Raw genomic sequence first — 26,753 nt, 5'->3', positions numbered from 1 at the left:
AGTTCCTTTCTGGACGGGAGGCATTGAGACAAAGATGAAATTCCCATGGCTTGGTGCATGCAAATACAGCATCTGGTTTTGGTCTTGTATCAGACATGTTCTTTGTTCAGGCAATCAACACCAAGGAAGACAAGAGTGTCAATAAATATTCGAAGGATTCCCGCTGTTTCCTCACTGTCGTGGTGATGATCCCAATACCAACCCAGTCTGCACCATGCGTACCTTTGCTTTCTTCATTCCATCCCTTCTTCTGGCGGCGTTCGCTGGTTTCGTGGCTTCACAAGATGACACCCTGGTTATCGACACTCCAACACTGACAGAAGATCACGCTGATTACATCGATGCCGTGGATGTCGACCACATCACCAAGCGAAGTCCTCCGGCCGGTATATACGTCTGTTCCCAGGCCAATTGGGCAGGCAAATGCACGTGGCTGTCAGTTACCGAGAATACGTGCAAGAAGTTCGGTTGGAATTCCGATATATCGTTCGGGGTAAGTTCTATTCCGTCCATCACAGTCAGTTGCCAACTCGGCTGACGTGGAATGCGAGTAGGTTCCGGTCGGCTGGCAATGCAAGTTCTACTGGGGTGAGCAGTGTGGCGGATCGAAAAGAACAGACGGCAAACTCACGATTCCTGGCACAACCAATTTCGCATACAGCTTTGGCAAGGAGGCACCCATATCATACAAATGCAGACAATGTCCCGGCAAGCCTGGCTGGTAAGTCCTGCATACTGTGTACCTGTCCAGATGATTGTGCTGACCTGGATGGTGCTTAGTTCCAACGGCAATGCTCCAGACTTTTTCGAAGCCACGTCCAAGACAGGAGAGGTGGGCTACGATGGGAAGTGTCGCGTCTTCACAGACGGTGCTGTTGCCACTCAACCATGCTAGATTGCATACACACTTGTTCCGTCGAGCCTATCCTGGCTGCTGTTGAGGGCTACACGAAAACCTTCGTGAATGGGAAAACATCACACAAGCACCGAGAGGATCGAAGGAAGGGGGCTCAATATTACAATCCTTGACAAACTAGGATAATGGCATAATATTTGATATACACCAGCCTGAGCCTGGCTGAACTTGGACAGGCCGCCCTTTTTTCGTGCGTCCCAGTTGCATCTTCGGAGCCTCGCATCTAGAGAAAATCCGGGGGAGTGGGTTTGACGTCACCTCGCAGTCATCGTCATTAAGTATCATACGATTGAGTTGCCGCATATATGTTTATCAGAAACAGCAGAGTCGCTACAGGGGCCAGTAATCTAACCGTCGCGACTGGGTAGCGGTAAGAGCGGGCAATCGTACAAGAATACAGCACAGAAACAGTTGGAACCCACGAAGGACTAAAGCCATCAACATGCCAGCCACCACGCGGAGCAAAACCAAGCAATCTCATCTAGAAGACTTCGGAGCCAAAGACACTCGTACGCACGATGCACCAAAATCGAGAAAGGATTCTGCATCGAAGGACAAGCAACCTAAAAAGTCGGATTCAAAACAGCTAAAGGCAAAGCCGGAGCCAACATCCAAGACCAAACCGTCTCCCTCGAAACCCCAGCCCGAGCAGAAACAATCACAATCACCATCCAGGAAGCGCAAGCACCCCCAAAAGCCTCAACCCGACACCGTTCCAGCATCCAAGAAATCCCGCCAACAACACCACAGCACCACATCCAGCGAACAAACCTCCGATCGCACCCCCGACACCAAACCAATCATGATCAACCGCTCGCCCGTCCTACAACTCTGGTCCGCTTGTGTCGCACAACACCTCTACCCGGAGCTATCCTGGGGCACCAGTCTGGCCGTCGGATCCGCGATCTCTACGCTCTGCGCCATCGCCAAGGGCAAATCCATCGGCACGATCGAGGAGCGGGAGAAAACGCCCGAGGAAAAGGCCGCGCAGACGGCACAACGCCGCGCTGCTGAGGCCGGTGCGGACCGCGAAGTCCAGGTCATGGGGTTCCGATTGTACATCAAAGGCCAAGACGTGATTCTGCAGGGCAAGCCGAAGCACGGAAACGAGGGCGCCTTGAAGGCCAAGTTCGGAGGAGACGAGAACTACGGACGGGCGAAGACGGTCATGGACGATGCGATCACGAGTTGGACGGCATCCGACAAAAAAGGGGAATTGAATGCAAAGGCTTTTCATATGTATGAAGAGTTTCGGCCGAGCGTGCAGGGTGGGCAGGGTGGATGGGGCAAGAAAGGTGCACTGGAGTTGGATCGGGTGAGGGAGGCGGTCGCGAGGAAGTGATGCTTTGATGCTTTGATGCTCGAAGGGTTGTTGTCATGACGCAGGTCATGAGACTGTAGGATAGCATTTTTCAGTGTCTGTCTAGTTGAGAAGCAAAGAGCTTCCAGATCCAGGACATGTTAGTATAGGCGTACACTTGCGAGTGAGTGTATACCTAGTTATGCTGGATTTCTCTCCAAGCCAGTCGGACCGGGTGCCAGCTCTTTATATGCTCAACCATATCATCCAGAGCCATCTGGGCTAGGCTTTTATGACGCTAGATTCCTTTTCCATTCCTCCATCTCAAACATGGCGAAACCGCCATCATTTTTCATTCTCAAAGACATTGACTAAAGTCCCAATATGCGGCAAAATCTCCACGTGGAACTCATCGCCCTCCTTGATCGTAACCTTCGGCTTCCTTACAATTCCCACACCGGCCGGCGTGCCCGTAATGATCAATGTCCCCGCTGGCAACGTCGTACCTTGCGACAAGCAGCTAATCAATTTCGGTATCGAGAAGATCAGATCGTCCGTGCCACAGTCCTGCAAGACATCGCCGTTCTTCAGACCTCGGACATGCAGTTTCGATGGGTCTGAGATCAAACTCGGCGACACGAGTGTCGGACCTATAGGACAGGCGCCGTCAAAACCCTTGGAAAAGCTCCACTGACTTTGCGCGAACTGGCTCGTTCGGCTGGAGATGTCGTTGCACGCCGTATAACCCAGCACGTAGTCCATCGCGTCCGATTCGGAGACGTTCTTGGCCGTCTTGCCTAGGACGACGGCAAGCTCAGACTCGTAGTCCCCACAGTCGTCGGTTTGGGTAATTTTGGGAAGAACGGTCGGCGCGGGCCACGGGTCGCCGAGAGATGTGTTGGGTTTCCTGTGCCGCTTTAGTCTGAGGAATCATCGAGGTGGCTTATTGGGGTCGAGGGCTCAGTACATGAAAACGGTCGGGACTGTGGGTAGAGACATGTTGACTTCGGCGGCGTGTTGTTTGTACTGTCGGATCACACGATGAGTATGCAACTTCGCCAGGAAAATTTCGAGAGATCGTCATACGTTCAATCCGATACATCGAATAGTGCCAACCTCAGACATGCTCAGGGGAGACAGGACCCGATCAATGATGGCGCTCTTGCCGGTGTCCTGACCAGGGGACAACACCGAGGACCCCGAGAATACATTGACCGGGACGTCTTGACCCTTGCGCAAAGCAATTCCGACGTCGACATTGTCGTCTTGAGGCTGTCCAATGAGGATCTTGGACGAGTCTGATCTGGGGACGAAACGAACGAGCCCTGGAATGGCGTGAGCTGAGCTTCATGCTACATTCGACAGGGAATAGACTTACGTTTGAATGTTGCGGCGGAAGAGGCCATCCTTCTGAGCATGCTTGCTCCCGTGGCCTGATTGTGAGTCGACTCTTCTGATATATATCAAGTTGGTGAAGATATTGTGGGGATAGTGAGAATGGCTTGTGGGAAGCGATCGAAGTCGGAAACGGAGTATCAACACACCGAAATGCTTTGGGCGCCATCATGGCACCAAGCACCCTTCCAAGGGGCATCATGGCGATTTCTTCCGAGTAAAGTGCCGATGGAGGTCGTTGACAGGTGTGTCTGGTGTGTGCAGAGCCCCACGGCTGGACTTTGTGGGGATCCCGTAAATATCGATTGAGGGAACTGCTTCGTAGTCATGAGTTAAAACCTGGACCACAGCTCCGTCGCAATTGGCAAGGACAGCTTCGATATAATTTGCAGCAACTTTAGGCCTAAGTGTTGTGCTTGAAGTTCTGTAAAACGCTGAGTGAAGGTGGAAACACGGACCAGACGAAGGCCAGGGATTGAGACTTGAGTCGTGCACCCAAGAAGACAAATATCTCAGACGAAACCATCTCAAGACCACAAACGAAGATCCAGCAAAGTCATCATGGCAGACTCGAAATCAAGTGCGTACCGCCAATATCTCCCAGATTTGAGCATTCCTCGCTTCACAACCATGAAGACCGAGGATGCCCATGTATATGCGCAAAGATTCAAGGAAAGTGGCGGCCCTCCTTGGATACACGCTCTCTGGCTGCACTGGAAGAAACTACTGCGAGAACCATTCAAGGGCGTGACTAGTGATGGTAAGTCATCGAGCGCAAATCCGACGACACACAAAGCTGATTCGTCTCTCCAGGCACCGTCCGTCCAGGACTGTTCAAATTGCAAGACGAGGGCGTTCCGATCGACGACATTGTTTCAGCAACCAACAAGGTCCTATCACAGCTGACGCCAGAACAATCGTCCGCCATTTCGCACCATATCGACTCTCCGGAATGGCGGACTTGGTCCAACCCAGAATTCCTCCTGAGCCACAAAGGTATCCGTCTTGACGAGGTTACACCCCAAGTCCGCGATGGAGTCATGGCCGTCCTCCAAGCGACATTGTCACCGGAAGGATACGCAAAAGCCGTTGGTGCCATGCGTGTCAACGGCTTTCTGGGCGAACTGGTGGAATCACCTGCCGTCATGAACGAATTCTCCTACAACTTCGTGCTGTTCGGCGAGCCTTCAACCACCGCTCCATGGGGGTTCAGCTTCTACGGCCACCATCTCTGTCTTAACATTTTCTTGTACAAAACTCAGATGATTGCCTCGCCTTGGTTCACAGGTGCAGAGCCGAACTTGATCGATGACGGTCCTTACAAGGGTACTCGAATTCTAGAGACCGAGGAGGAACTCGGTCTGCAACTCATGCAGTCTCTGCCCGCAGAACAACAGACCAAAGCACAGACGTACAAGGAAATGAAAGACCCCGCCATGCCCAAGGGACGCTGGAACCACGACGACCAACGCCATTTATGCGGCGCTTATCGTGACAATCGAATCGTGCCGTACGAAGGTATCCTAGTCAGCGCAATGACAACGGAGCAGCAATCGCTGGTCAATGGCATCCTGAACCAGTATCTGCTCTATCTTCCGCAGAAGGCCCGGGATATGAAGTTGAAGAATATTGCCTCGCACTTCGACGAGACGTACTTCAGCTGGATCGGCGGCTTCACAGACTCGGATCCCTTTTACTACCGGATCCAGAGCCCGGTGATATTGGTTGAGTTTGATCACCATTCCGGAGTCTTCCTGACCAATAAAGAGCCGGCCAAGTTCCATATTCATACATTGTTGCGGACGCCGAACGCGGGAGACTATGGGATGGCGCTGCGTCCCTTGATTCCTCCCACCGTCGCTCAAGAATTTGTCTGGGAAGGCGACAAGTGAAAGCGGTCAGACCAGGTTTGCTGTTCATGACATGCCTGTGGACAATACCGAGAAGATAGCTTTGGTACGAGTCGAGTCGCCATCGAGCCATCCGGCATGAAAATAGATCCCATCATGCTCCTTTTACTGCTTCTCCGTGCAAAGTCTTACAGGGTCGAGACACCTACCTAGGTACCTATGAAGACGAGGCTTGCCGGTGGTTCTTTGCCGCGGTTATTCGTCCGTGAGTCTCATGTCCCTGCACCGGATGTGCTTCGCTTTTGATTCGACCCGTCAACCAAGATCAAAACCCCCCCTGCGCGTCTAGCGGAAGTTTCCATCGGTTCCCGCCTCGAATTTGACAACCAGCGAGCAATAATTGGCTTCCTCAAATTTGGGCTGCATCTCATTTTGCGCATGTCACTGAAGATCTGCAGCTTTCTCGTACCCGGAGAAACTGCTGCTGGACCGATTGCCAATCGGGTGGTTCGCGATACAGTTGTGGCGAAACCCCCAGACATAATTTCCGTCTTGCCAGGCCTTCCTGTGGCGACGTCCTATTTTCTCCTTTGGCTCTTCCTCGCCTACCTATGATGGGTCTTTCAAGTGTGACTGATCGTGAGTGGATCTGCGCAGTCGCAGCATGATGACTGCAAAGCAGGCAACTGAAGAAACCAATGCCCCAGTGTATCGGAAGAGGAAGCTTGCCCCCAAGTCTGCAATTCCCAGGTAGACGGCTCTACAAAACCGATTGCGGGTGTTCCAGGCGTGCGAACCATGTCGCGCCAAAAAGGCTCGATGTAATGGAACGAAGCCAGTATGCAATCGATGTTCGTCCTTGTCACTGCATTGTCGATCTGGCTTGGCCAAGAATGCTCGTACCAAACAGCAAGTCTCAAGAACCACCTCCAAACACGGAGATAACTAATATTGTGCTGCAGACTGATTGCAGACCTGACTGTCAAGGTTGCTCACTATGAGAGTCTGCTCTCCGCAACCCAATGTGAGGCGCTTTTGCCGAGGAATCCCTGCATTCTTCTCCTGACGCTTCCGTGGCTGGTCCGAATAGCGCGCGGCCACCACCCGACGGGATACGCATATCTCAAGCGAGTGACGAGCAAGAAATCTCCCCTTGCACCACATTACCGACAATTGCATCGGTCGCAAATTCTACTCTGACCCCTGCCTCGGCACCGACGCAGAAGTCTTCTCAGCCGAAGAACGCAGATACTGTTCGTGATGCGTCCCGAGAAGCTCCTGGCACTATCTCGCATGCGAGTCACGAGCAGGACTGGACTTCGTCGCATGCTAGAATGCTCGATAGCCTGCTTAAGCCGCCGCGTGAGCTCCTTGAACGAGCCGCGCGATACTTCCTGGACGGATCAGCAATTCTATTCAACTACTTTTCCGAAGACGAACTCCAGACTCTGTTTGATCAGGCATACTCACCGACCGAGTGCGTTCTTTCCCGAATTGCTCTTTGTCAGCTGAGTGCGACAGCTGCTACCGGTTGCCAATATTATCCGGAGCATTTTGACGAAGACACTCGCAAAGCATTTTTGGCAATAGTGCGAGTTACGCTCGATGACTGTCTCGAAGCAGCTCCTCTCTGTGGTATGCGTGTGATGGCGCTGCTGTGCATGTATTTCACTTTTGAGAAACGAAATGCAGCCTTAGCCTATGCCGAGATGGGTCTCCGGATTGCACGAGTCCACCGCCTGAACCATTTGTCGGGGGAAGCAGAATCTCCATGCTGGAGAAGAACGGTCAACAGTTTGGTGTTTATGAACTGCTGGGTCTCCGCCACGACTGGCCATCTCCCAGAGTCGATCTTGCTGGACCAGTCCCACGCCGTCCTCTTCGACTCCCACCAAGGCACGACAGTAGACATTGTCCAGAACCAGATGGTCAAACTGGCCATTCTGACAGGTCTGATATTACAAGACGTCTACCACGCCAGACTCGTCACGGCAGGGACGCTGAAAATGTACCGCGGCAAACTTGAAGCCTGGCTTGTGAACTTGCCCGAATTCATGCAGCCAGCATCCCTCCTCAAAGACAGCACGGACAATTCTCTCTGAGCTGTTTTCCTAGTACACCTGCTCTACATGCACACTTTGATCCTCCTGTACCGACGAGCCATGGTGGAACTGGCCGACGTCGGGCTCCGCAACAACCAACCCGACGTGTTCGACAAAGTGCACGATTCACTTGAGCCCTGTGTCTGGTCAGCACGACAAGTCGGCCGCATCCTGCGGATCGCCCATTCCAACCATCTGATCCTGCGCAAATGCTGGATGTTCATCAACACCTCGTATTGCAAGTGTAACGTTCTGCTCTACTTTGCCGCCTGCCGGCTTCTGAGTTCCACTCATTTCGGACACAATCGACCAAGACCTCGAGGCGGCGAAAATGTGCATGGGCATCCTGGAATCCTGCCGGCCGTACGACCACGCCGCTGACCAGGACCTGAAGAACCTCACTCCTCTTTATGAGCGGCTTGTGTTACTGTACCGGTCAAGAAGTTCGGCAACAAACACCCACACCCATGCCCATACCGTCGGTATTCCGCACGGCGAGACCGAGAGTCTTCGCGGGCTCATCTCTGCAAGCGCCGAATATCTCCTTCGTCCGTTCGACGGTGGCGTCCGTCTAGAAGTGCAGTCGGTCAATGATATTTTCACCGGCTTCCTCAGATCGCCCATGTCGTGCCGTTCGTCCTCAGTGGGAATCGGAACCGGAATTGACGGTCATCAATCCTCGCGGTCTCTGTCCGAGAGTATATCGACTTCCTCAAAGGACGGCATTCAACACTACTTCCTCAACGATTCCATCGGCGCAAGCGGGTCCATGGGCAAAAGGGGGCACCGATGAACAGAATGCCGTCCGAAACTAGACCACATATGACGTCCATGAAAGAGGTTCTTAACGATGGCAAGCGAAAGAGTCAGGGGTCTTGTTCCCACCTAGCCCTGAAGCTCTATGGACCAGCCCAGCACACACGGTAGTATCAGTAGCCAGCCAACCTTGGATACCTCGGGGACATGGTAAACTCCACAGTCCGCCCCAACACTGTTCGCCGGAAAAATTGGTCCCGCCTGTGTGTCATCGCCCATGCTGCACAATCCCAGGGTACGGGGTATCCCTACTCCCAGCATGATCGATCGTTAGGGCTTGTCTGATGTCGCGCCTCCTTACTCGTACTGCTTGTACCGGATCGATAACTCTGGCAGTATATTCTATGCCATTATGATTGGTTCCGATACCCCAATCTCCTGTCAAGTCCGAGAATGAGCAACGAACGGGATTTATTTTTCACGCTGGAGTTGCGACAAGTGCTCAGTGCTCAGATCAGCCTCTTTCGCTTTCCCGCTCCTCGCCGTTGCCAGGTCCTGTACAGATTACAAGTCCCTCCGCTTTCCTGGTTCTCTACATAGTATCTCCTTTCAGACATCCACAAGCCCAGCCCAAGCCCAAGCCCATCCTCTTCTCCATCCCCAAAGTCGTCGAAGTTACTAGTAACTCGCAATCCCTCGAATCGAAACCGCCTTTGATAGATCAACACACCGTTCCACGACACTACATGGCACGCCCCCCTCTTCTGCCCCCCTTGTTCTCAGTCTCACACATGTCCATGTTCTCACCCAAACGTAACCTTGACGGCCTGTACGCGATTCGGATGGTTCGTAAACGTGACGACCAAGGTGCGCCCCGTCTTGTCGTAATAATCATGCGGAACCGCCGCATAGATCGCGCCACCTTCTGTCAGGGGCGTGGCCTGATACACTTCGATGGGCTGCTCGGACCAGGGACCCTCGGGCTTTTGGGCGGTCTTCATGAGCACTTTGCTGTTCATCCAGTTGTCGCAATAGACAAAGACAAAGCATCCCAACCAGGCACTCCACACGACCTGGCCCTGATTGACCTGCCAAAAGACACTCTCCTTCTCGCCCAACTGTTTTGTCATCAGCCGCTCCGATTGCCACCCGTCGCCGTTCCAGTATTCATACCCTCCCAAGACGGTCGTCTCGTGCAGTCTCGCACGCGCCAGGTACACCCACGGATTCTCGCTGGCGTGGCCGCCGTGCCCGTACGCGTACACGTACCCGTCGTGCCGGAGGGCGCATATGTCGCCGTACCACGGCTCAAGGGTCGCGTCCCACCAGTACTTCGCCAGCCGCCTCACCTTGGCCACCGGAGGGTAACTGCTCATGTCGAGGCTGACGCTTGCCACGCCGGCGCCGACGAGGTTGTTCGTCCCGTTCGGCCGGTGATTGAGCAGGAAGAACATGACGCCCTCGTTTTCATTTGCGCTGCTACCGCCACTGCCGCTACCGCCGGTCTGGACGACGTTTGTAATCCCTAGCGCACAGTCGGCGGGATCTTCGCCATAGTTGGATATCAGTGGACAGAATTGTGGCGGGTAGCCCTGCTCATTGAGCACGGGGTCGACGACGACGAGCGGGTCGTGTGTGGCGAGTGCGATGCTGTCGGATGTCATGCCGCGCCAGGTGTCGGAGTAATTTGCGTCGGTGTAGAGGGTGTCTCCGTACGAGAGGAGGATGTAAGACCCCAGTTGACCTTGGAAGCCGAGGTCGCGTTTGACGTAGGTTGTTGCGCTGTGGACCTCGCCTAGGAAGTCGACGCAGACGATGTTGATGGCCGGCGGGTATGGGGAGCAGGAGGTTGAATCTACGGGAGCGAGGACCGCGTGAGAAGTCGTGTTGGTTTCGGCGTTGGCGCTGGAACATGGCAGAGGCGACGCCTGAAGAAGGTAAGTTAGATAGGAAAACAGGAAGATGCCAATAAATGGTATATGACTATGCATGATGGAGTGTTGGAATAAATGGTTCGAGATGCCATGAAGATGGGAGCATGGTGAAATATGTCTTGGGTCAAGGGAAAGACGATGAGCAGAGGAGTAGAATTAGGATGATCTTGCATGGCTGGCGTGAAAGGGAGTACACGACAATCAATAGTTGAGAGTGATTGATGTTGATTGACGTTCATCGTGACAATCAGGGGAACAATAATAAGTGTTGAAGGGCGACGCAGAATAGCCGGCAGTAGCCTGTACATGCCGACGCATTGTTCGAACAATAGAAAGCTCTCAAGAAGACATCACGCACCTTGAAGAGCAAGCGGAGATGATCGGACTCTGGAGGTGAAATCGGGATTCGACCATGCCATTCTGCAGGTTGATGGGCGGTTTGGTGGTGACTCGGTCTTGAAGATGAGGATTGATCGCTGTCAGACTCCAACCACTTGTTGACCTTATGTCCGGCCCACTGAAGCATGCGGTTGGGAACGCCACGAGAACGTCGCGACCCATCATCACGAGGATCCATGATATCGGATCACGGAATGGCTGGTACGACGAGGTTCACCAACAGGTGATGTTGCACAGCAGGCGTGGACTGTATCACTGAATCTTGATCTGACAGAGAGGCTGCGACGAAACTTCGGCAATGTGAGGTTGCAGTGAATGTAGTGAAGTACGTGGCGCTCCAAGTTTTATACACCTGATGGCGTAAGGGGAGGGTGCCATCACCATCACTGGGTTGCTGGTCGTTGTGAGGAAGCCTCCTCACTCCAACAAGGAGCCTCGGTTGAGATTGCAGAAGGAGCACATGCTGTTTGAACATTGATGGATGTCCTGTGTCTTGGCACATGTGAGGTAGTATTGAAGAACCATTCCCTGCCAAAGGCATAAACTGCTGATCACTGCTCACTCCGCTCGCTTGCCAATCCGAGGCAACGATAACCAAGTAGCAATCATGGCAGCAAATGAAATCAGAACGATCGGATGAAGGACAACCGTGCTCAAGGATTGTGCCATCAACCCAGTAATGAGAGGTACTGCCGCACCTCCAGACGATCCCATGGATGAGGTCACACTGAGACTGACAATCTGAATGCTTCTCGGTAACAACTTGGAAAAGACACCGGTAGCGCATGGGTAGACCGGTCCAAGGAACAAGCCGACAATGGCCTCGGCAACAGCATTCCCTATGATATTGGGAACCAGCCAGACCAGAAGTTGAAATACAGCAGCTCCGATTACCAGAAGAACAACTGCCAGTTTCTCCCCCATTTTGTGAGCAAAGTGAGTGAGGACAAATCTTCCTACGGTGATGCCACCCCAGAACCCAGAAGTGACATTACCGACATGAGAAGGATCACCCTTTCGATAGTGGATCAAATACGAGATCACCCACCCACTGATAGCGACTTCGGCCCCTTGATAAAAGCTGCAAGTCTAATATTAGTGCTGTATGAAGGGCCAAAGTCATAAGAACTTACAAGATAAAGGCGGCACCCAGAAGAGTCGTCCGGGTCTTCAGTGCACGTCTGAGCAGCTGCGTTTTTGTTGGCTCTCCGGGAGCGGAGGCTTGACGTGAAGCGGTGAGTTCAAGATCGGTGAGGAGTTGTTGGGCAGCATCGTTTTCGAAGCCTTTGTAGGCCCAGCCCAGAAAGAATGTCGAAAATAATGATATGGCAAGATTGATGAAGTAATAATAGGACCAACGGACGCCTCTTGAGACCATCGCAGTGGCAATTAGGGGAGATATAATACCACCAAGCTGAATGCCATTAGGAAATTGAACCTTTGAAGATCAAGGGCTGGACTCACTCCGTATATGCCATGGCACAGACCCAGAAGGACTGTACCATTCATCAGATTGACGATGAAGGCATTGGTCATGCCCAGATACAGGGCCATGCCCAGACCAAGAAGAAAGAAGCTGAGAACCACGACAGGGAACGGTGGAGCACACACGAGCGCCGTATAGCCGATAGTCATCAGGGAGCATGCAATGATCAACGAGCGCGATCGACCAGCACGCGCCTCGATCACTTGGGATAGGGGAGCCATAACAATCCAGCCCACGGCATTGGTGACGAAAATCAGGGAGACCACGGCATAGCCAATGTCATATTCCTTTTCGAGATAGGGAATCAAAGCACCAGTGGCAGCATCATTCATACCCATCAATAAGAAAAAGACGGTAGCAGATGCTATTCTCCAGCGGTTCCTGGGTGGATTTGAGAATGATTGGACAAGTGCGTCAACAGCATGAGCTCCTCTTGGTGTGGGAGGTTGACTTTGCTCCAGTTCACCAGGCGTTGGGGGTATCGACTGACCGACAGGCGACATAGAGCGACGCGGTTCCTTGCCTGGCCCATTCAAACGGTGGCCCCATTGCAGTTGATTCAATTCGTGTTCGGTGGGCGAGGAACTTGTGATGAAATCTCGATGAACGACAGGGGCAGGCCCACGAACAGCAGGTGAAGCATCGCTCTCGTGGGTGACAAAGACGCCAAAAGGGATGACTGCTGGGGTGGACATTTTGGACGTCTACATGACAAGCAGCATTGACGGATCGAATAAAAGAGAGAGAGAAGCAGGAGGCCGTAAAAGGTCAAAGGAACACGGTTATATCTTTGTCGTCACATTCATGGCATGCTCCACTGCTTTTGACTCGAAGCAATTTAGCCATATCATCCAGAACAGAAAGCAGATTGCTGCATGAGATAGGACTGTGCGTGAAGCCCTTGAGCACTCACTCGAGGATTGTCAGTCGATCGTCAAAAGGCGGTGCGGCTAGCTTGCCATTCTGGGAACGCGGCCAGCGTCCCAGGTTGGACTAGAAACTGCGCCAAATTTTTGTGTATCACTTGGCCGTTGCACAGAAGGTTAGAAGACCTCAACGTGGATGATCTTGATGCACCATGTCTCGCCGTAAGATCCGCAATACCGCCGAAGAGACCCTGACTCCTCCTGACTCATTGTCTGCCGGCCAGACCCTTGCCCGCATCGTGAAAGCCCAAGGCAAAGACCTCTACTCGGTGCAGACTCCAGATGGCACGAATCTCCTGGTCGAACTCGAGGCGAAGTTTCGTGGCACCATCTTTGTAAAAAGGGGCGGATATGTCCTCGTTGATTCCTCCGCTACTGGCCGAGAGAACAAGATTCAAGGAGAGATCGTGAATATCGTCCGAGACGAGAGAACATGGCGGAAACAACCATACTGGCCCCCGCAGTTTGTCAAGAAGCCAGACCCGGTAGACAGCGACGAAGAGGAGTCATTGGTCGGAAAGATGCCACCATCGGACAGTGAAGAAGAGGAAGGCTGAGATACACATGTCTGGACAATACTTCACGCTCATCTCGTCTTGCCTTGCAGCTTCGCAGGCCGGCTTATGTGATCCACCGGCGGAGCAACAAGGGCGCACATCACCTGGATTGCCATTTCAATCACCACCAATGCCGAACTTAGGTCAGTGCTGGGATACACAAGCCAGCAATACTCTTGAATCGCCCAGTTGACGAAGACCCAGAAAGGCCCTCCTCCCGCCCTCCACAAAAGATATGGAGTGGCCCATCCCAGATACGCGAAAAACTGGTAGTGCAGACTCCGAGCACACAACATGCCAATGACCATACTTCCGAGGACGGCGTCCATGACGAAAGTCGGAGCAATCTTCCTTGACGCTAGGATTGGCTCACTTTCTCCCGAGAACCAAACATATTCTCTGAAAAACTCAACCGGGTTTGAAGCACTTGGTTTTGTCCATTTGGTCTGCAAGAACAGCAAGAGCAGAGAGACATGGATGATCAGAAGACTGATGGCGAACTGAGGAGACAAGAAGGCTTCTTCACCCACAAACCTCCAGTTGACTGTCCACTTGAAGAGGAATTGTCTCCCAAGATCGAACGCTCGCTGGAGATATTGAAGACCAGCGCCACCGGTGATGAAGGGGATGGCCAGGTTCACATGGACCAGCAGGACGAAACAACCACAGATCACGGCCCTCTTCGTCCCTTGGGCTTGTAAGAGGATGATTCCGATAGCAGGCGCAGCTAAGAGAATGGTCATCTTGATGCCCAGACCAAACGCCCAGACCATAGCTCCTGCTGTCCACTTTCTTCGCTGTAGCAAGTATATGGCCGTCCACAGTGATAGTGTCGCCCAACAATCATTGAACAGCCTCAATAAGAATATAGAATGCATCCTCTTACTCAAAGCCAACGGCACCAGGAGCCAAGGCGGGGCTCCAACACGTCTGTAACATGCGAGCACGACGGCAAGGGCAATCAGATAGAGACCGGCGAAGATAATCTGCGCCCGGAGGATGTTGGTGCCCTCATCGGTTAGGAAGTATAGGGCTGTATAGATGTACACGTGGAGGGCTGGATAGACTAGGGGCCCAGTTGGTCCGGTGATCTTGTCATAACGTCGTTCGCCATCTAGATACATGCGTACTTGAGCCATGTAGGTGGTATAGTCAATTTCTGTGTCTGTGTTTAGATGTCAGTAGCCGGTATGGAAACGTGTCTGCGCGGCGACGAACATGGAATTCTCCAGATGATTAAAGCGCACAACGCCGCCTCGCCGAGCACCATCAATGGGGCAATCCATCTTGTGTGCTTTGAATTTGTGAGGATGTCCCGGAAGGTCGATATTGAGAGGTTCATTGCGTGCTTCGGCGCGTAATCAAGACATTGAGCAAGTGAAGGTGTTTACTTTGCGAGGCTCTCTTATTCTCCAACTCGAAGCTGCAGGCGCAGGCATTGCAGGCGCACCAGGCTCACTTTCCCCACGAATCAACAACACCAGTAAACACCTCCATCTCCATCCTCCATCCTCCATCCTCCATCTGCCATCGAGACGTCATTGCCCATCGTCCTCGACGCAGATGATCGTCAAGCTCTCTGTTAGCTAAGATGCACCTCGAATTCCGCGGCGTCATGGCCGTGAGGAGATCGACAAGCTTCCCTTTTGTGCGGCCATCACCTTTGCAATGTAAGTCAGCCCTCTACGTCGATGTCTTTTTTTCTTCGCGGTGCCAGCTTCACCTTTCTTGAAGCAGCTTCTCCTTTGTGGGAAAGCACGTATACGAGACACGGTCAATACACAACCGAGCCCTCCCATCCACCACTCCTTCCTCCACGGCATCCACCATGTCTTCCAAATCTGAATCTAAAGCCCCTTCGTCCTCACAACAACCAAGCCCACACGACCTCAACTGCCTCACAATCGCCGAACTCGAGCGCCTCGCCTACGAACGCATGGACAAACAAACACGCGACTATTACAACGAGGGAGCTGACACCGGCACAACCCTCGCCGAGAACGTGTCCGCCTATTCGAAATACCGCATCCGTCCCCGCGTGCTGCGCGACATATCCCAAATCGACACCACGGTCCGTGTCTTCGGCCACACGAACAGCGCCCCCTTCGGCGTCGCCCCAACTGCCATGCAACGCCTTGCGCATTCGGACGGTGAAATTGCAACCGCTCGCGCCTGCAGATCCAAGGGCATAGTCATGGGCCTGTCCTCCTTCAGCACCAGCACGCTCGAAGACGTCGCCGAGGCCAGCGGCGACAACCCCAATGTGTTGCAACTCTACCTCTTCGAGGAGCGCGCACACAGCCTCAAACTGATCCACCGCGCCAAAAAGGCCGGCTACAAGGCCGTTCTGTTGACCGTGGACACGCCCATGCTCGGCCGGCGCAACCTCGAGATACGCAACCAGTTCAAACTGCCCGCACATTTGTCCATTGCGAATTTCACCCAGCAGGACGAGGACGACATTCAGACCGCCCTGGACAATTCCAGCACCAACGCCAGTTCGTCCTCGTCCTCCCTGTCCACAGACAACACCGACGCACCCAACACCTCCTCACCATCACCGTCACGCGCACAGCCCAACACAAAGTCAAAATTAAAACCCAAATCCGAGAGCGCAGCAGGCTACCACGACGGCCAACGGCGACGGCCGCCCACTGGACCCATCACATTCCACACGCATGCCGCCAACCCGACGCTTTCGTGGGAAGAGTCCATCCCATGGCTCAAGTCCGTCTGCGCGCCGATGGAAGTCTGGGTCAAAGGCATCGCGACCGCCGAAGACGCGCTATTAGCCGTCCACCACGGCGTGCACGGCATCATCGTGTCAAACCACGGCGGACGCCAACTCAACGGCGCCCTGGCCACGCTCGACGCACTCCCAGAAGTCGTCGCCGCAGTCAACGGGCAGGTCCCCGTGCACGTGGATGGCGGGATACGGCATGGCACGGATATTTTCAAGGCGCTTGCACTGGGCGCGGATTTCTGCTGGATCGGCAGACCTGTGCTGTGGGGTTTAGCGTACAAGGGCCAGGCGGGCGTTGAACTCTGCCTGAGGCTGCTCATGGATGAAGTGCGACTTTGTATGGGCCTTGCGGGTGTGACAAGTGTGAAGGGGATAAGTAAAGAGTACCTGTGTCGCGTGGGGAGGGACGGGTTTGTTAGTAGATTGTAAAGCATAGGCGAGCTGAAGTGAGCGACAGCGGTGTTTGCATATCAACGCGAACTTGAAGTACAAAATTACTATACGTGAAGGCTTTCAGTCAACAACTTGGATAGAAGATCAGGAGCAGAGCCGCTCGTCGGATGGATTCAGCGATGTATACCTGGTATATTGACGAGCCGAGCCTGTTTGTCAAAATAAATCATATCTCATTTTCACTATGGTATCTCTGTTTCGCTAGCACTTTTGATCTCGAGTTCTGAAAGAAAGCTTCTCTAAACACGTCGTGCCGTCGAGACGTCGCAGCTTCTTCTTCGCTTGTTCAGCTGTCGTCTCCAGCAAAAGGGAATGCTCGTCGTTAAATTCATACTCATCACATATTGTCGGCCAAACGGGAGCCTTTCGGAGTGGAATACCAGCCTGTTGTCCGTCCTTAGACGACACCAGTCAGACTGGAATTGTTTGTTGTTTGTTTTTGTTGTTTGCATAAAGATTTGGAAACGAGATAGATCAAGGATTCGGGTACCGGTAGGCCACCTTCAGCGATGGGTGCCAGGGACCTGGTACTCCTCACGGATTTGCGTAGGATCCGGTGCTTGGTACCGAGGAGATCACTGAGCACATGCCTGCTCTCCAACGTACGTCCGGTGAATTGACGTTCAAGGTATTGATTGCAGAGCGAAAAGAGATCACCCACCGCGGCCATTCGGGTCCATCGCTCATTCATGGCTTACCCATCCTCAGCGACAGGACGACTGGCACAATGAACCAAACCCTGCCTGCGAAGAAGACCTGATCGAGTATTAGCATTGTTCTCACCACCACCACCACTCAGCTCCGCAGAGAACATACCTTCCCACTTCTGTCCTTGATCCCCCCTCTCCCCATGGCTTGCGACTCACCACTCCTGAATCTCCGGCGCGACATATTTGACCGTGCCATCGTCCAGGAAGCCGCTCGTGCCCAGGACGCCACCAGTAACCTCCCTCATGACATTGTTGAAATCAGCACTATTCCGGATGTCACACTTCTTGCTCGCACTCTCGCAATGCGCCACCCACGCAGTGGTCGTTGCAAACTTCTTCAGACAACTCGGACAAGTCACCTGGCCACCCACATGCGCCGACGACAACAGATGTTTCTGGAAGTCCAATTGAGTCTTAAACCCCCGATGACACTTCTCTCCAGGGCACACGTACTCCTGGCGCAGCGAGTCCCAGAAGCGCTCGAATTCGAGTCTGTTGGTGCTGGAGACAATGCTGTGCGCAGGCATTGTGATGAGCCGCTTGAAGTTGGCAGCTGGATTGGGATCGGCAGCGCGGACGCTGGGAGGGATGAAGTTCTCTGACAATACGGACTCCGGGGCTTTGCGGTTGTACAATGAAGCAACCTCACTGTGATTGTCGGATGGCGGGTTGGTCGTGCTGTTGACCGAGTTGAGCCAGCCTCGTACTCCAGCTGCATTTTCAGATTCATCTGGCACTGCTTCATTTCGTGCGTTCCACACGTTTCGCGGTCTTGCTTGCATCGGTGGCTGGGATATGTTCAGACGAGCCATATCCTTAACAGGGTCGTCGAAATTGATCAGATTGCTTGTACTGACTTGTGACTTTGTCTCGACGTTGGGATTGGCAGCAGCTTTGGCGCCGAGAGGTGGGAATTGTTCGTGAGAGACAGTCGAGATGGGCCCGCCGAGAGCGTTGCTGAGGGATCGTCCACGTCCAGGACCGTCGTCCATAAGATTCCTGCTACTAACAGTGACGGTCGTACGTTCCTCGGACGGGGATTTGATGCTATAAGGATCCGTCTCTTTTACCCAGGAATCCTTTGCGATTTGTTTCTCAGCCCGTTGCATCTGGAAGTCGGTGAGTCTGATGACGTTGCATTCATCATTCTCAATGTGTGACATCAGGGTTGCGGCCGAGTAGAATTTGCCATTGCAGCCGGCGCAGGACAATTTTTGACCTGCCCGGTGATTCTACAACTTGTAAGCTTGGTGTACGTTGAGCGGATCTTGGGAGACTTCCCTGTTCGACATGCCGATCTCTGCCTGCGGTGCTTTTGAACTGGTCTGGTTAGGCAAATGGTTGATTCTGGGTTGTGAGGGTAGTTACCTCTTGAGCACAGACGGGGCAGCAGACTGGCTCAGGGTTAGCATCGAGCGTTCAAGCTGGGGGCCAGATATCCTACTGTGCGCTGGTGTTCCAAGTTGGTGGATGAACAGATGCATGTCATCTTCGCAGTCGACATCACAGAGTTTGCAATAGCTGTGATCGGGATCTTTCTCCTTGTGTGTGATCATAGCACGCTGGGTACTGAAGTGCTTGAAGCAGTCCTCGTAGGTACACTTGACCTTCATCTTGACAGCGTGAAGAGCGATCCTTCCGAGTATTGTAGTAGAGAAAAATTAGAAGGAGGAGAGTAGTTTTTAAGTCACAAACCGAGAAGCTCAAGTTGAAGACAGGTGGGGGTTGCAAAGAAAGCATGAATCAGATTGATGTGATGCGGAAAGTGAAGGAAGGGTAAATCTCAAAAGTCCGGTTTGAGGACCTGCGCGGGCAAACCAGAAAACGCCCCCTTCAGGGTAGCAACGACATGGAGCCTCTTGCGACTTATCACGCGTAACTTCAGAATGTGTGAATTATGTGATGACCTTCTCACGAGGAAATAGTGTCTATAGAAAAGTGGTTGAGATGAATCTTGAAGGATGAAGTGACTGAATAGACAATTTAGTGACCGACCGTAGTAAATATCCGGTCAAGCATACAAACTCAAGGTGGCAGCCCCTTTCTCGCCCTACAAAACGCACATTTTACAACATCACGAAGAGTCAAAGGTAAGTGAATATCGTTGAAAAGCCTTGTTAAATATGGCTGTTTTCTTATCCATTGTTCACTCATCATGATTGTCATACAGTCGTCATGTCCTCAAAGCCCGTTGCCACCATACTTGTCACTTCAAGTGTAGATCTCCTCAGTCAGAACATTTAAGGTCAGCCCTTCTTTAGCAATATCTTCGTCTGCAGTCGGGTTAGTTGCGTTCCAAGAGATTTAGAAGTCTCACTTACTCTGCAGGAAGCACAATGGCATCTCCACCAAAGTACCTTTGACTTGGCTGAGCAATTCCTTCAATTCATGAACCCCGCCAGGAAAGTCCGCTCGAACCACATGACCATACTCAACGCGGGGAGGTCCAGCACGGCCTGACTTACCTTCACCCTTCTCATCAGCATTTCGGTAGTAATACTCATAGAATTCCTTATATTCTGCCCAAGTATTGACATAATCATCCGGCACTGCTCTGAAGGCCTTTCGGAAAACCTCGGTGTTGGTTCGTGCTCGACTGTTCCACAGGCTTTGAAAGACATCACTCAAAGGATCGGAGACAATGCTGTCTTCAGGACTGTCCCAATCGTGCAAGTTAGGTACTCCAATGGGATCATAGTTGGGATCAGGCCTCTGCGGGTTCTGAGGTCGCACCAGACCGAGATGTTTGCGGAACAGCTGTCGTCTCAGGGACGCTGCGAATCGGCTGGCCGTGTAGGGTCGGCCTGCCATGTAGGTTTGCACAGGCGTAGGGTCATTGATCAAGAGCGCAATCTCACTATCGTGAGAGCCGAGTTGACTTCGATCATTCAGATTTGCAGAACCACAGATCACGATGCGGTCGTCTGCAATGAGACACTGTGGCCGGTCAGAAACGACAACTGGAACAGACTCCTACTTACCTTCGAGTGGATGTAGAGCTCCTCGCTAACGAAAGCATCCAATTCGTCTCCAGGTGGTCCATCCCATGGCACGGTGCGGATGTCCTGGCCACCAAGCATATAACACTCAGATACTGTATCCCAACGTCCGTCAGGAGACTGAATACCCTGCGCAGCTGTCTGGTAGCGCTGATATTGTGGTGCTTGTGAAGCCTGGTTCGCACCTGTGCCATATCCAGAGGAGCCGTATCCAGCTCCAACAATATCGCCATGTTGCTTACGTGCTTCTTCATAGCTCACACCACTCGCTTGCTCTGCCTTCCTCATGGCATTATTGCAGTTGATCCGGTCGTAGTTCCTCAAATTGTAGAACCGAATGTAATTCATTGGGTTGAAGCCGGCCTCAGCAATTTTCTCCATGATAGATTGCCCGCCACGGTTGATGCTGTGATACTGGAACTCCATGATAGCACGGGTCCCCAAGGAAGCATCATCCCGAAGATCGCCGGCAAAAGCTGGCACCGCTGGGATGACCACAATGACTTTGTATTTCTCTCCGTTCCGGGCAGCCCGTAGGATTCGTTCAACAAGAGCTTGGCCAATCAAATTCTTGACAGGACTTTGTTTGTCTCCGGTAGCTGTAATGAAGAACTGGTTCTCGATGTAGACAAAATGTTGACTATTTCGAATCACCTCGATATAGGCATTCTGGATGGAATGCTCAAGGGGAGTTCCATTGCTCCATGTAGTACAGCTTCGAAGCACTTGACAGGTCATTGGACCTCGAGGTGCATTGTACGGGCGGCCAGATTGATCAGAGCCTCCCATATATTTGCCAAATCTGCCGCCGAACTCGTTTGACACTTTGTTGCCGATGGACGACAGCTCTTGGCCAAATCTCCTGCCTTCATCCTTGTATTGGTTGATCCTACCACGCATGCCTCGCTCACCTTCGAACCCACGCTGATTCTCAGCGCCGTCATAGTCGCCATATCCTCGATTCTGCTCGTATCCATAGTCGTCGAAACCGCGGGCTTGTTCCGACCCAGCTTGAGGGTAGCTATGATGTTGGTAAGGTGGACTTGCGGCTGCCTGAGAAGACAACTCTGTAGGTCCTTGACTGTAAGCAGCGTAAATTTGGTGTGAATCTGGGCTGTGAGGAGGCTGATACCCTGTAGAACCTGGGGTAGGACCTGAAGATGACTGTGGCGGTGGACCAGGAGGCGGAGGAGGGAAGTTCTGTTGCGAGTAGGGATTTTGTTGTTGGCTGTAATCACCAGTGACACCCGTGACGCCAGTAGACTGACCATACGTGGCTGGTGGTTGACCTTGCGATGCTTGTGGTGGTGGAGTAGAGTACTGACTATAATCACCAGGAGGAGGATGCGGAGATACCTGAGTCTGAGGGAGACCAGGCGCGTTCGCCAGCTGACCATAAGTTCCGGTTGTGCTTGCTGAATAATTCGGCGCATGTTGCATGAATGGACTTGCTCCTGTGCTTGTGCTTGGCTCAGTATGGTAGGTACCTCCAGTCGGCGTATGTGGTCTGCTGGTGGTTTGCCACGCTGGTGGATTGTACGGTTGGCTTCCAGGTGGTGGTGGGAAGGAAGCACCAGGTGCCGGTGGCTGAAGGTAATTCTGGGGTTGCTGCTGTTGAGACTGCGACTGTGGTCGTTGTCCCGGGCCGGACACAGTATGAGGATAATCATCAGCAATTCGATAGTAGCGTGGATCTTGGCGAACATTGTATTTTTCATCAAATACGAAGTTCCATCGATCAACGAAATGGTGACAAAGGTCGGCTACACTTGAACCTTGGAGGCAAATGGCAATATCGGACCTGAAAAGGATCAGTCGGTAGTGGACGCTCTGCACTCTTCCTACTCACCAGCCCATTCTAGAACTCTTCGTCCGATCGAGTTTGTTCTGGAAGGGGTTCGCAACATCGCTGAAATCCATAACCCTGGATGATTCGTCAGCATATATCAAGAGTTGATTGCTGTTACTCTGAGTGGTCAAGCCGGGCTGACTCACCTGGCATTGTTGTAGTCTTGACCGGGAAAGACGGTGTCATTGACGTTCAAAGGATGCGCATCAGCAATGGCATGCTGATTGGTGTCCCACCTCCCGAAGCAGAGGTCGAGACCACCCATGAACGCGACATCACGGTCGATAATGCATAGCTTCTCGTGGTGGGCCCAGTAAAGGATGACGTCGTCAGTGATACCGTAAATCCCTTTCAGAGCATCTGCACCAAGTTTGGAGACACCAGCTGCATCAAGCTTGAGGCCCTGAAATGAGGATATCAACGATGATTGAGTAGTTTGGGCGTCTGGAAGATGATCCGGGTGACGGAAGACAGAGATATTTGGTGACAACTTCTCAAGTTCGTGCTTGGTATGTGCGGAGGACAAAGCTGTGTTTGATGTCAACGGCGGCTGCTAGGAAGACAGGTGCTTGCCGCGGTCAAGATGCAGATGATAGACAATCCGTGAAATGGCATTTCTGGGTAGGCAAAGGCTCAGGTACTTACTCAAGGCTTGTGTGACTTCTTTGTACACGATGATGCGGACTTTGACACCACGTTGTGCAGCTCGTTGCAAAGTCCGATCGAGTCTCCATTGCTCATTCTGAGACGGTGGCCGACGTAGGTACACTTCGGGGGACAGCCACCAGTCCAGAATCCATATGGAATGTTTTGCTGCTTCAAGGGCTTGACTAACAGCCCAGAAGTATCCGCAACCATCAACGTACCACTTGACATCATTGCCAGGCTTCTCGGAAGCGAAGCTGTCGAAACGATTCTTGACGGAAGGTTGTCCAGGTGAGTGAGGAATGTTGGAATAGCTTGGGCCAGTCTGTCCTGGAGGTCGGTTTGAATACTGAGAGGATGGCCTGTGATTGGGATCAATCAGGTTCTGAACATCGGACCCGATATTCTGGACGGTATTCTGTAGAGCACCGAACAATTTCGAAGCGATATCTGGCTTCCCTTGGGCTTGTTGAGTTGGAGGTCCACCGGGATATGCAGGCTGGCCAGTGCTTTGACTTGATGGATTATAGTATTGATTCTGAGATCCCTGCTGAGTTTGGCCTTGTTGACCATGGTATGATGGTTGAGACGATCCAGAAATGGTGTTTTGACCTTGCTGACCGTAATAAGCTTGATTAGAGCCTGAGTCTGAATAGCCGTAATTTTGACCCGAAGACGAGGGTGTCTTGAACTTGTCATACTCGGATTTGAACTTCTTGAATGTGTCTCCGAGGACTGATCGATCAGTACCGCCTTGACCACTCCCTCGAGACTGAGAATAGTCGTCTCCGTAAGCAAGCCCGTCGTCTCCCGGCGGAGGTTGGTACGCCATCTTGCAGTCCGTAGTACTGGGTTAGTGCTTGTTATGGAAGATGTTAAAAAGATGTTGGGAGTCAGAGACTGCAGTCGGCAGAAAGCATGTTGGACCACGCCAAATCCAAGTCATACAGTATTCGAATCACCTGTAAGACGTTTCAGCTGAATCTTAATAACAGTGAAGTTGTTGTCCAGTGTTCCCTGCCAAGCCTCATGTAAGGTAAGTCGACTCCGACTCCGTCGGCGCGCGTTGGTGGCCCAAATCAAGGGCTAGACAGGCGCCTTTTCAGCTGCTGCGCCTCACCTGAACCCGGCATGATGCCTGTAAAGGATCACTCGCGGATTCCCTAGCTCCTCCGCAGCATATTGGAGCTTCCCTGGGAGCAAAGCTGGAGTAGCTCTAAAAGCAATCGCAGCAAGTGAGCCATTCCACGCCAGTCCATCCCACGGTCTTCGTCATTGAGATTTCGATGGCCCGAACAATTTGTAAATTCATCGAGCTCCTTTGACCCATTACGAGCATCACCTACGAGTACATAGTAGGTGAGTATCAGCTTGGCCCGGCTGATCTACCTTATCTTTCAGATCTCGTTAGACATGACGATGACGGATGACAACAAGAGCTCCCCATTGCCGAAGCTCTTTGATGCGATCATGCGGGGCCATTGAGTTGCTTTCCCCCTCCACCAAGAGATTGAAATACAACTATTGACAACCTGGAAGTGCACATCTCCTCGGTCCTGACGGTTGGTTGGCTATATATATTGCCGTGCTCCTCTACTAGACATGTCTGCTCGTCTTCGTTCGTTGCAACGTCTTACTACTACTACAGCTCTTACTTTCAGGTCTCAGGCTGCGTTCCGACAATCCAAATTCACTGCATTGCAATTGAACAGACAAGCCTCCAACATGTCTCTAGCAACTCTTGACGTATGTAACATGAATGACCAATTCGTATGACAGCTAACATTCTCAGGTACGGCAACATCCCAACCTGCGCTCGTCCTCAGAGACCCTTTTCGAGGCAAAGGCAAAGAAGAAGGTGACTTTTGAAGATCTCGCGAAAGAGCTGGGTCGAGACGAGGTTGCAGTTGCGGCTTTGTTTTACGGACAAGCCAAAGCCTCTCCAGAAGATGTCAAGAAACTGTCAGAATACTTTGGTCTTGACCATGCCACGCTGGAAGCGCAGATGACGGGATTCCCAGACCGCGGAAAGAGTGTTGAGATGCCTCCGAGGGAACCATTGATCTATCGTCTCTATGAGATTGTGCAGAACTATGGTTATGCGTACAAGGCCGTTTTGAATGAGAAATTCGGGGATGGCATCATGAGTGCGATTTCCTTCTCGACTCATGTTGAAAAGGAGGTGGACAAGGATGGCAACACATGGGTAAGTGTTATTGTACGGGGATGGTCCCTAAGCTAACCAGGTGCAGGTCAATATCAAGCTGCGAGGAAAGTGGTTGCCGTTCACACGATTTTAGACAGCCAGATATCAAAGATGAATCATGATCACAGACCCGCGTTGACGACCTTGATCACAAAGATTCGCTGCTCACTCAGGTGCATTAAGGAGCACAGCCGGCACTCTAATTGGCCTACTATGGCCCTCGATCCTATTTGCGTGCTCTTTCTGGATGCTATGTTCTGTGTGCAAATCGGATAACCTTTGTGTAGGAGGAACAATATCAAGCAAGAACAATATTAAGCCTTTCCCCCTTCATTCAGCCTTGTCACAACAACGATCTTTCTTTGTCCCAAAGCAACACTCTTCCTCATGCTAACATCGCCGTTGGCCGGTCTTTGTCGTCGTGAGGAACATAAATATGGCCTGACCTGTTCTCGTGTTTTGACCCAGTACAGAACACACTCATTCAAGTCCCGACTCATACACACTCTTTTCGATTCCATCACAAGACTCGACGTCAACTCTCACACAATCACAATGGCTCGCACCACTCTACAAATCCGCAGCAACGCCAAGGACATCAAGTTCGGCCACGGCTATTTCTGCATCGTCCAGAAGGGCACCCGTGCTAAGGACAACATGGGTTACTTCTGCACCATCCAGCGCCGATAGAGTGTCTCGCCTACGAGACATATCGGTGGCAGCTTACCGACTTGAGCTGCAGTAAGGTCATGCGCCTAAGAGGAGGAGTCCACCTGGTGTGAGGCTTCCTCTCTGGCGAGGCTATTTGATATTCGAAGCAATTATTTTCCTCGTCTAGAGCATACTGCAACATAGCCCTCTTCACTTCATCACATGCTCCTTCAGAATCTGTGGTTGCAACAATCGGAGTTTTTGGCGGACGCTATTCACCTTTGGCACAATCTGGACATAAATGGCAGACTACCTTGAGAGATGCATCCAACTTGCTGGGTTTCGAGCTGGACATATTCTGCCCCGTCTTCCCTGGCTGGTCGGCGTCAGTGGATTCACATTAGTTATCGAGATTCGGGTGGACGCATTCGGGTCTTTGGTGGTCAATATCATTCAATTCTATCCCTTTCACTTTAAGCCTAGGCGTGGCCCAGATTCGTCTGCAGATCGTATTGTTGCCATTTCTCGGCATGCCCCCCGCACTCACGCCCACCTAGGTGACGCCCCCTGTCACTTCAGCCCCTCGATGGCCACCTTTAGAGCCCACATTCTGCAGATGCCACAACGCCGCCATACTTTTGGACCGTTTTCCTGCTCGTTCCGCGCAATTTAGACGCGAAACAAAACTAAAAACATGCAAAAAATCTGCAAAAAATCGACAGCTACAGGATTTGAACCTGTGCGGGCGAACCCAACAGATAACGATAGAGCCTTGAAAAGCAAGGCAAATTCGAGTCTGTCGCCTTAACCACTCGGCCAACTTTTTTTAACTGTTAGAACTAGATTCTTGGGGACAATAGACGCTGCTAACTTACA

General features: G+C 52.2%; 15 protein-coding genes and 1 non-coding gene across 17 annotated transcripts; 8 read left to right on the top strand and 8 right to left on the bottom strand.

The window, feature by feature from the left end:
* Positions 1-214: 214 nt before the first annotated feature.
* On the top strand, positions 215-895 carry PV05_00876 (uncharacterized protein; the record flags this gene model as incomplete). The annotated part of the gene is made up of 3 exons (XM_013465806.1): positions 215-493; positions 555-721; positions 781-895. 3 exons carry the CDS (start codon positions 215-217, stop codon positions 893-895), a joined length of 561 nt encoding a protein of 186 aa, XP_013321260.1.
* Positions 896-1,358: 463 nt separating this feature from the next.
* Positions 1,359-2,258, top strand: PV05_00875 (uncharacterized protein; the record flags this gene model as incomplete). The annotated part of the gene is made up of 1 exon (XM_013465805.1): positions 1,359-2,258. The coding sequence occupies one exon, from the start codon at positions 1,359-1,361 to the stop codon at positions 2,256-2,258; it is 900 nt and encodes a 299-aa protein (XP_013321259.1).
* A 26-nt stretch (positions 2,259-2,284) lies between these two features.
* PV05_00874 (uncharacterized protein) lies at positions 2,285-3,689 on the bottom strand. The gene is made up of 4 exons (XM_013465804.1): positions 3,595-3,689; positions 3,303-3,541; positions 3,184-3,242; positions 2,285-3,123 (listed from the first exon to the last, which is right to left on the bottom strand). Exons 1-4 carry the CDS (start codon positions 3,632-3,634, stop codon positions 2,562-2,564), a joined length of 900 nt encoding a protein of 299 aa, XP_013321258.1. The 5' UTR covers positions 3,635-3,689; the 3' UTR covers positions 2,285-2,561.
* A 248-nt stretch (positions 3,690-3,937) lies between these two features.
* Positions 3,938-5,631, top strand: PV05_00873 (uncharacterized protein). The gene is made up of 2 exons (XM_013465803.1): positions 3,938-4,371; positions 4,425-5,631. Exons 1-2 carry the CDS (start codon positions 4,173-4,175, stop codon positions 5,501-5,503), a joined length of 1,278 nt encoding a protein of 425 aa, XP_013321257.1. The 5' UTR covers positions 3,938-4,172; the 3' UTR covers positions 5,504-5,631.
* Positions 5,632-6,125: 494 nt separating this feature from the next.
* Positions 6,126-7,563, top strand: PV05_00872 (uncharacterized protein; the record flags this gene model as incomplete). The annotated part of the gene is made up of 2 exons (XM_013465802.1): positions 6,126-6,211; positions 6,552-7,563. The coding sequence occupies 2 exons, from the start codon at positions 6,126-6,128 to the stop codon at positions 7,561-7,563; spliced, it is 1,098 nt and encodes a 365-aa protein (XP_013321256.1).
* Positions 7,564-7,634: 71 nt separating this feature from the next.
* PV05_00871 (uncharacterized protein) lies at positions 7,635-8,530 on the top strand. Its single transcript, XM_013465801.1, has one exon. The coding sequence runs from the start codon at positions 7,895-7,897 to the stop codon at positions 8,354-8,356; it is 462 nt and encodes a 153-aa protein (XP_013321255.1). The 5' UTR covers positions 7,635-7,894; the 3' UTR covers positions 8,357-8,530.
* Positions 8,531-9,122: 592 nt separating this feature from the next.
* Positions 9,123-10,830, bottom strand: PV05_00870 (uncharacterized protein; the record flags this gene model as incomplete). Its single annotated transcript, XM_013465800.1, has 2 exons — positions 9,123-10,247; positions 10,612-10,830. The coding sequence occupies 2 exons, from the start codon at positions 10,828-10,830 to the stop codon at positions 9,123-9,125; spliced, it is 1,344 nt and encodes a 447-aa protein (XP_013321254.1).
* A 380-nt stretch (positions 10,831-11,210) lies between these two features.
* On the bottom strand, positions 11,211-12,833 carry PV05_00869 (uncharacterized protein; the record flags this gene model as incomplete). The annotated part of the gene is made up of 3 exons (XM_013465799.1): positions 11,211-11,733; positions 11,786-12,066; positions 12,117-12,833. The coding sequence occupies 3 exons, from the start codon at positions 12,831-12,833 to the stop codon at positions 11,211-11,213; spliced, it is 1,521 nt and encodes a 506-aa protein (XP_013321253.1).
* A 362-nt stretch (positions 12,834-13,195) lies between these two features.
* On the top strand, positions 13,196-14,576 carry PV05_00868 (uncharacterized protein). Its single transcript, XM_013465798.1, has 2 exons — positions 13,196-13,764; positions 13,826-14,576. Exon 1 carries the CDS (start codon positions 13,217-13,219, stop codon positions 13,619-13,621), a length of 405 nt encoding a protein of 134 aa, XP_013321252.1. The 5' UTR covers positions 13,196-13,216; the 3' UTR covers positions 13,622-13,764; positions 13,826-14,576.
* On the bottom strand, positions 13,651-14,999 carry PV05_00867 (uncharacterized protein; the record flags this gene model as incomplete). The annotated part of the gene is made up of 2 exons (XM_013465797.1): positions 14,840-14,999; positions 13,651-14,786 (listed from the first exon to the last, which is right to left on the bottom strand). The coding sequence occupies exons 1-2, from the start codon at positions 14,961-14,963 to the stop codon at positions 13,651-13,653; spliced, it is 1,260 nt and encodes a 419-aa protein (XP_013321251.1). The 5' UTR covers positions 14,964-14,999.
* Positions 15,000-15,070: 71 nt separating this feature from the next.
* PV05_00866 lies at positions 15,071-16,966 on the top strand. Of its 2 annotated transcripts, XM_013465796.1 has the most exons (2): positions 15,071-15,291; positions 15,475-16,966. In XM_013465796.1, exons 1-2 carry the CDS (start codon positions 15,213-15,215, stop codon positions 16,791-16,793), a joined length of 1,398 nt encoding a protein of 465 aa, XP_013321250.1. In that variant the 5' UTR covers positions 15,071-15,212; the 3' UTR covers positions 16,794-16,966. The 2 variants fall into 2 exon arrangements, with proteins under 2 accessions (XP_013321250.1, XP_013321249.1); XM_013465795.1 differs by having other exon boundaries at positions 15,071-16,966.
* Positions 16,967-17,679: 713 nt separating this feature from the next.
* Positions 17,680-18,690, bottom strand: PV05_00865 (uncharacterized protein; the record flags this gene model as incomplete). The annotated part of the gene is made up of 1 exon (XM_013465794.1): positions 17,680-18,690. One exon carries the CDS (start codon positions 18,688-18,690, stop codon positions 17,680-17,682), a length of 1,011 nt encoding a protein of 336 aa, XP_013321248.1.
* Positions 18,691-18,759: 69 nt separating this feature from the next.
* PV05_00864 (uncharacterized protein) lies at positions 18,760-19,140 on the bottom strand (the record flags this gene model as incomplete). The annotated part of the gene is made up of 2 exons (XM_013465793.1): positions 18,760-18,847; positions 18,896-19,140. The coding sequence occupies 2 exons, from the start codon at positions 19,138-19,140 to the stop codon at positions 18,760-18,762; spliced, it is 333 nt and encodes a 110-aa protein (XP_013321247.1).
* Positions 19,141-19,623: 483 nt separating this feature from the next.
* On the bottom strand, positions 19,624-23,999 carry PV05_00863 (uncharacterized protein). Its single transcript, XM_013465792.1, has 6 exons — positions 23,021-23,999; positions 22,522-22,903; positions 22,376-22,450; positions 20,509-22,327; positions 19,849-20,464; positions 19,624-19,800 (listed from the first exon to the last, which is right to left on the bottom strand). Exons 1-6 carry the CDS (start codon positions 23,850-23,852, stop codon positions 19,739-19,741), a joined length of 3,786 nt encoding a protein of 1,261 aa, XP_013321246.1. The 5' UTR covers positions 23,853-23,999; the 3' UTR covers positions 19,624-19,738.
* A 237-nt stretch (positions 24,000-24,236) lies between these two features.
* Positions 24,237-25,553, top strand: PV05_00862 (cyanate hydratase). Its single transcript, XM_013465791.1, has 3 exons — positions 24,237-24,766; positions 24,813-25,226; positions 25,273-25,553. The coding sequence occupies exons 1-3, from the start codon at positions 24,623-24,625 to the stop codon at positions 25,318-25,320; spliced, it is 606 nt and encodes a 201-aa protein (XP_013321245.1). The 5' UTR covers positions 24,237-24,622; the 3' UTR covers positions 25,321-25,553.
* Positions 25,554-26,593: 1,040 nt separating this feature from the next.
* On the bottom strand, positions 26,594-26,703 carry PV05_00861. Its single transcript has one exon. It is a non-coding gene; the product is annotated as a tRNA-Ser (tRNA).
* Between the last annotated feature and the right edge of the window lie 50 nt (positions 26,704-26,753).

This window comes from Exophiala xenobiotica (assembly GCF_000835505.1).
Source record: "Exophiala xenobiotica strain CBS 118157 unplaced genomic scaffold supercont1.1, whole genome shotgun sequence".
NCBI classification, from domain to species: Eukaryota; Fungi; Ascomycota; class Eurotiomycetes; order Chaetothyriales; family Herpotrichiellaceae; genus Exophiala; species Exophiala xenobiotica.
The sequence above is the reverse complement of the archived record's forward strand: the minus strand, read 5'-3'. Positions and strand labels throughout refer to the sequence as shown.

What these genes read in the sequence shown, in the direction of transcription:
- PV05_00866 (XM_013465796.1), top strand. Translation starts at nt 15,213, where the DNA reads ATGCACCTCGAATTCCGCGGCGTCATGGCCGTGAGGAGATCGACAAGC. An exon ending in GCGGCCATCACCTTTGCAAT is followed by an intron (nt 15,292 to 15,474) that starts GTAAGTCAGCCC and finishes CTGAATCTAAAG; the next exon opens with CCCCTTCGTCCTCACAACAA.
- PV05_00874 (XM_013465804.1), bottom strand. Translation starts at nt 3,634, where the DNA reads ATGCTCAGAAGGATGGCCTCTTCCGCCGCAACATTCAAAC. An exon ending in TTCCGCCGCAACATTCAAAC is followed by an intron (nt 3,542 to 3,594) that starts GTAAGTCTATTC and finishes ACGCCATTCCAG; the next exon opens with GGCTCGTTCGTTTCGTCCCC. An exon ending in TTCGATGTATCGGATTGAAC is followed by an intron (nt 3,243 to 3,302) that starts GTATGACGATCT and finishes GTGATCCGACAG; the next exon opens with TACAAACAACACGCCGCCGA.
- PV05_00871 (XM_013465801.1), top strand. Translation starts at nt 7,895, where the DNA reads ATGTGCATGGGCATCCTGGAATCCTGCCGGCCGTACGACCACGCCGCT.
- PV05_00863 (XM_013465792.1), bottom strand. Translation starts at nt 23,852, where the DNA reads ATGGCGTACCAACCTCCGCCGGGAGACGACGGGCTTGCTTACGGAGAC. An exon ending in AGAAGTCACACAAGCCTTGA is followed by an intron (nt 22,904 to 23,020) that starts GTAAGTACCTGA and finishes CATCAAACACAG; the next exon opens with CTTTGTCCTCCGCACATACC. An exon ending in GCCATTGTGCTTCCTGCAGA is followed by an intron (nt 19,801 to 19,848) that starts GTAAGTGAGACT and finishes ACCCGACTGCAG; the next exon opens with ACGAAGATATTGCTAAAGAA.
- PV05_00862 (XM_013465791.1), top strand. Translation starts at nt 24,623, where the DNA reads ATGTCTGCTCGTCTTCGTTCGTTGCAACGTCTTACTACTACTACAGCT. An exon ending in TGTCTCTAGCAACTCTTGAC is followed by an intron (nt 24,767 to 24,812) that starts GTATGTAACATG and finishes TAACATTCTCAG; the next exon opens with GTACGGCAACATCCCAACCT. An exon ending in ACAAGGATGGCAACACATGG is followed by an intron (nt 25,227 to 25,272) that starts GTAAGTGTTATT and finishes AACCAGGTGCAG; the next exon opens with GTCAATATCAAGCTGCGAGG.
- PV05_00873 (XM_013465803.1), top strand. Translation starts at nt 4,173, where the DNA reads ATGGCAGACTCGAAATCAAGTGCGTACCGCCAATATCTCCCAGATTTG. An exon ending in CAAGGGCGTGACTAGTGATG is followed by an intron (nt 4,372 to 4,424) that starts GTAAGTCATCGA and finishes TCGTCTCTCCAG; the next exon opens with GCACCGTCCGTCCAGGACTG.
- PV05_00868 (XM_013465798.1), top strand. Translation starts at nt 13,217, where the DNA reads ATGTCTCGCCGTAAGATCCGCAATACCGCCGAAGAGACCCTGACTCCT.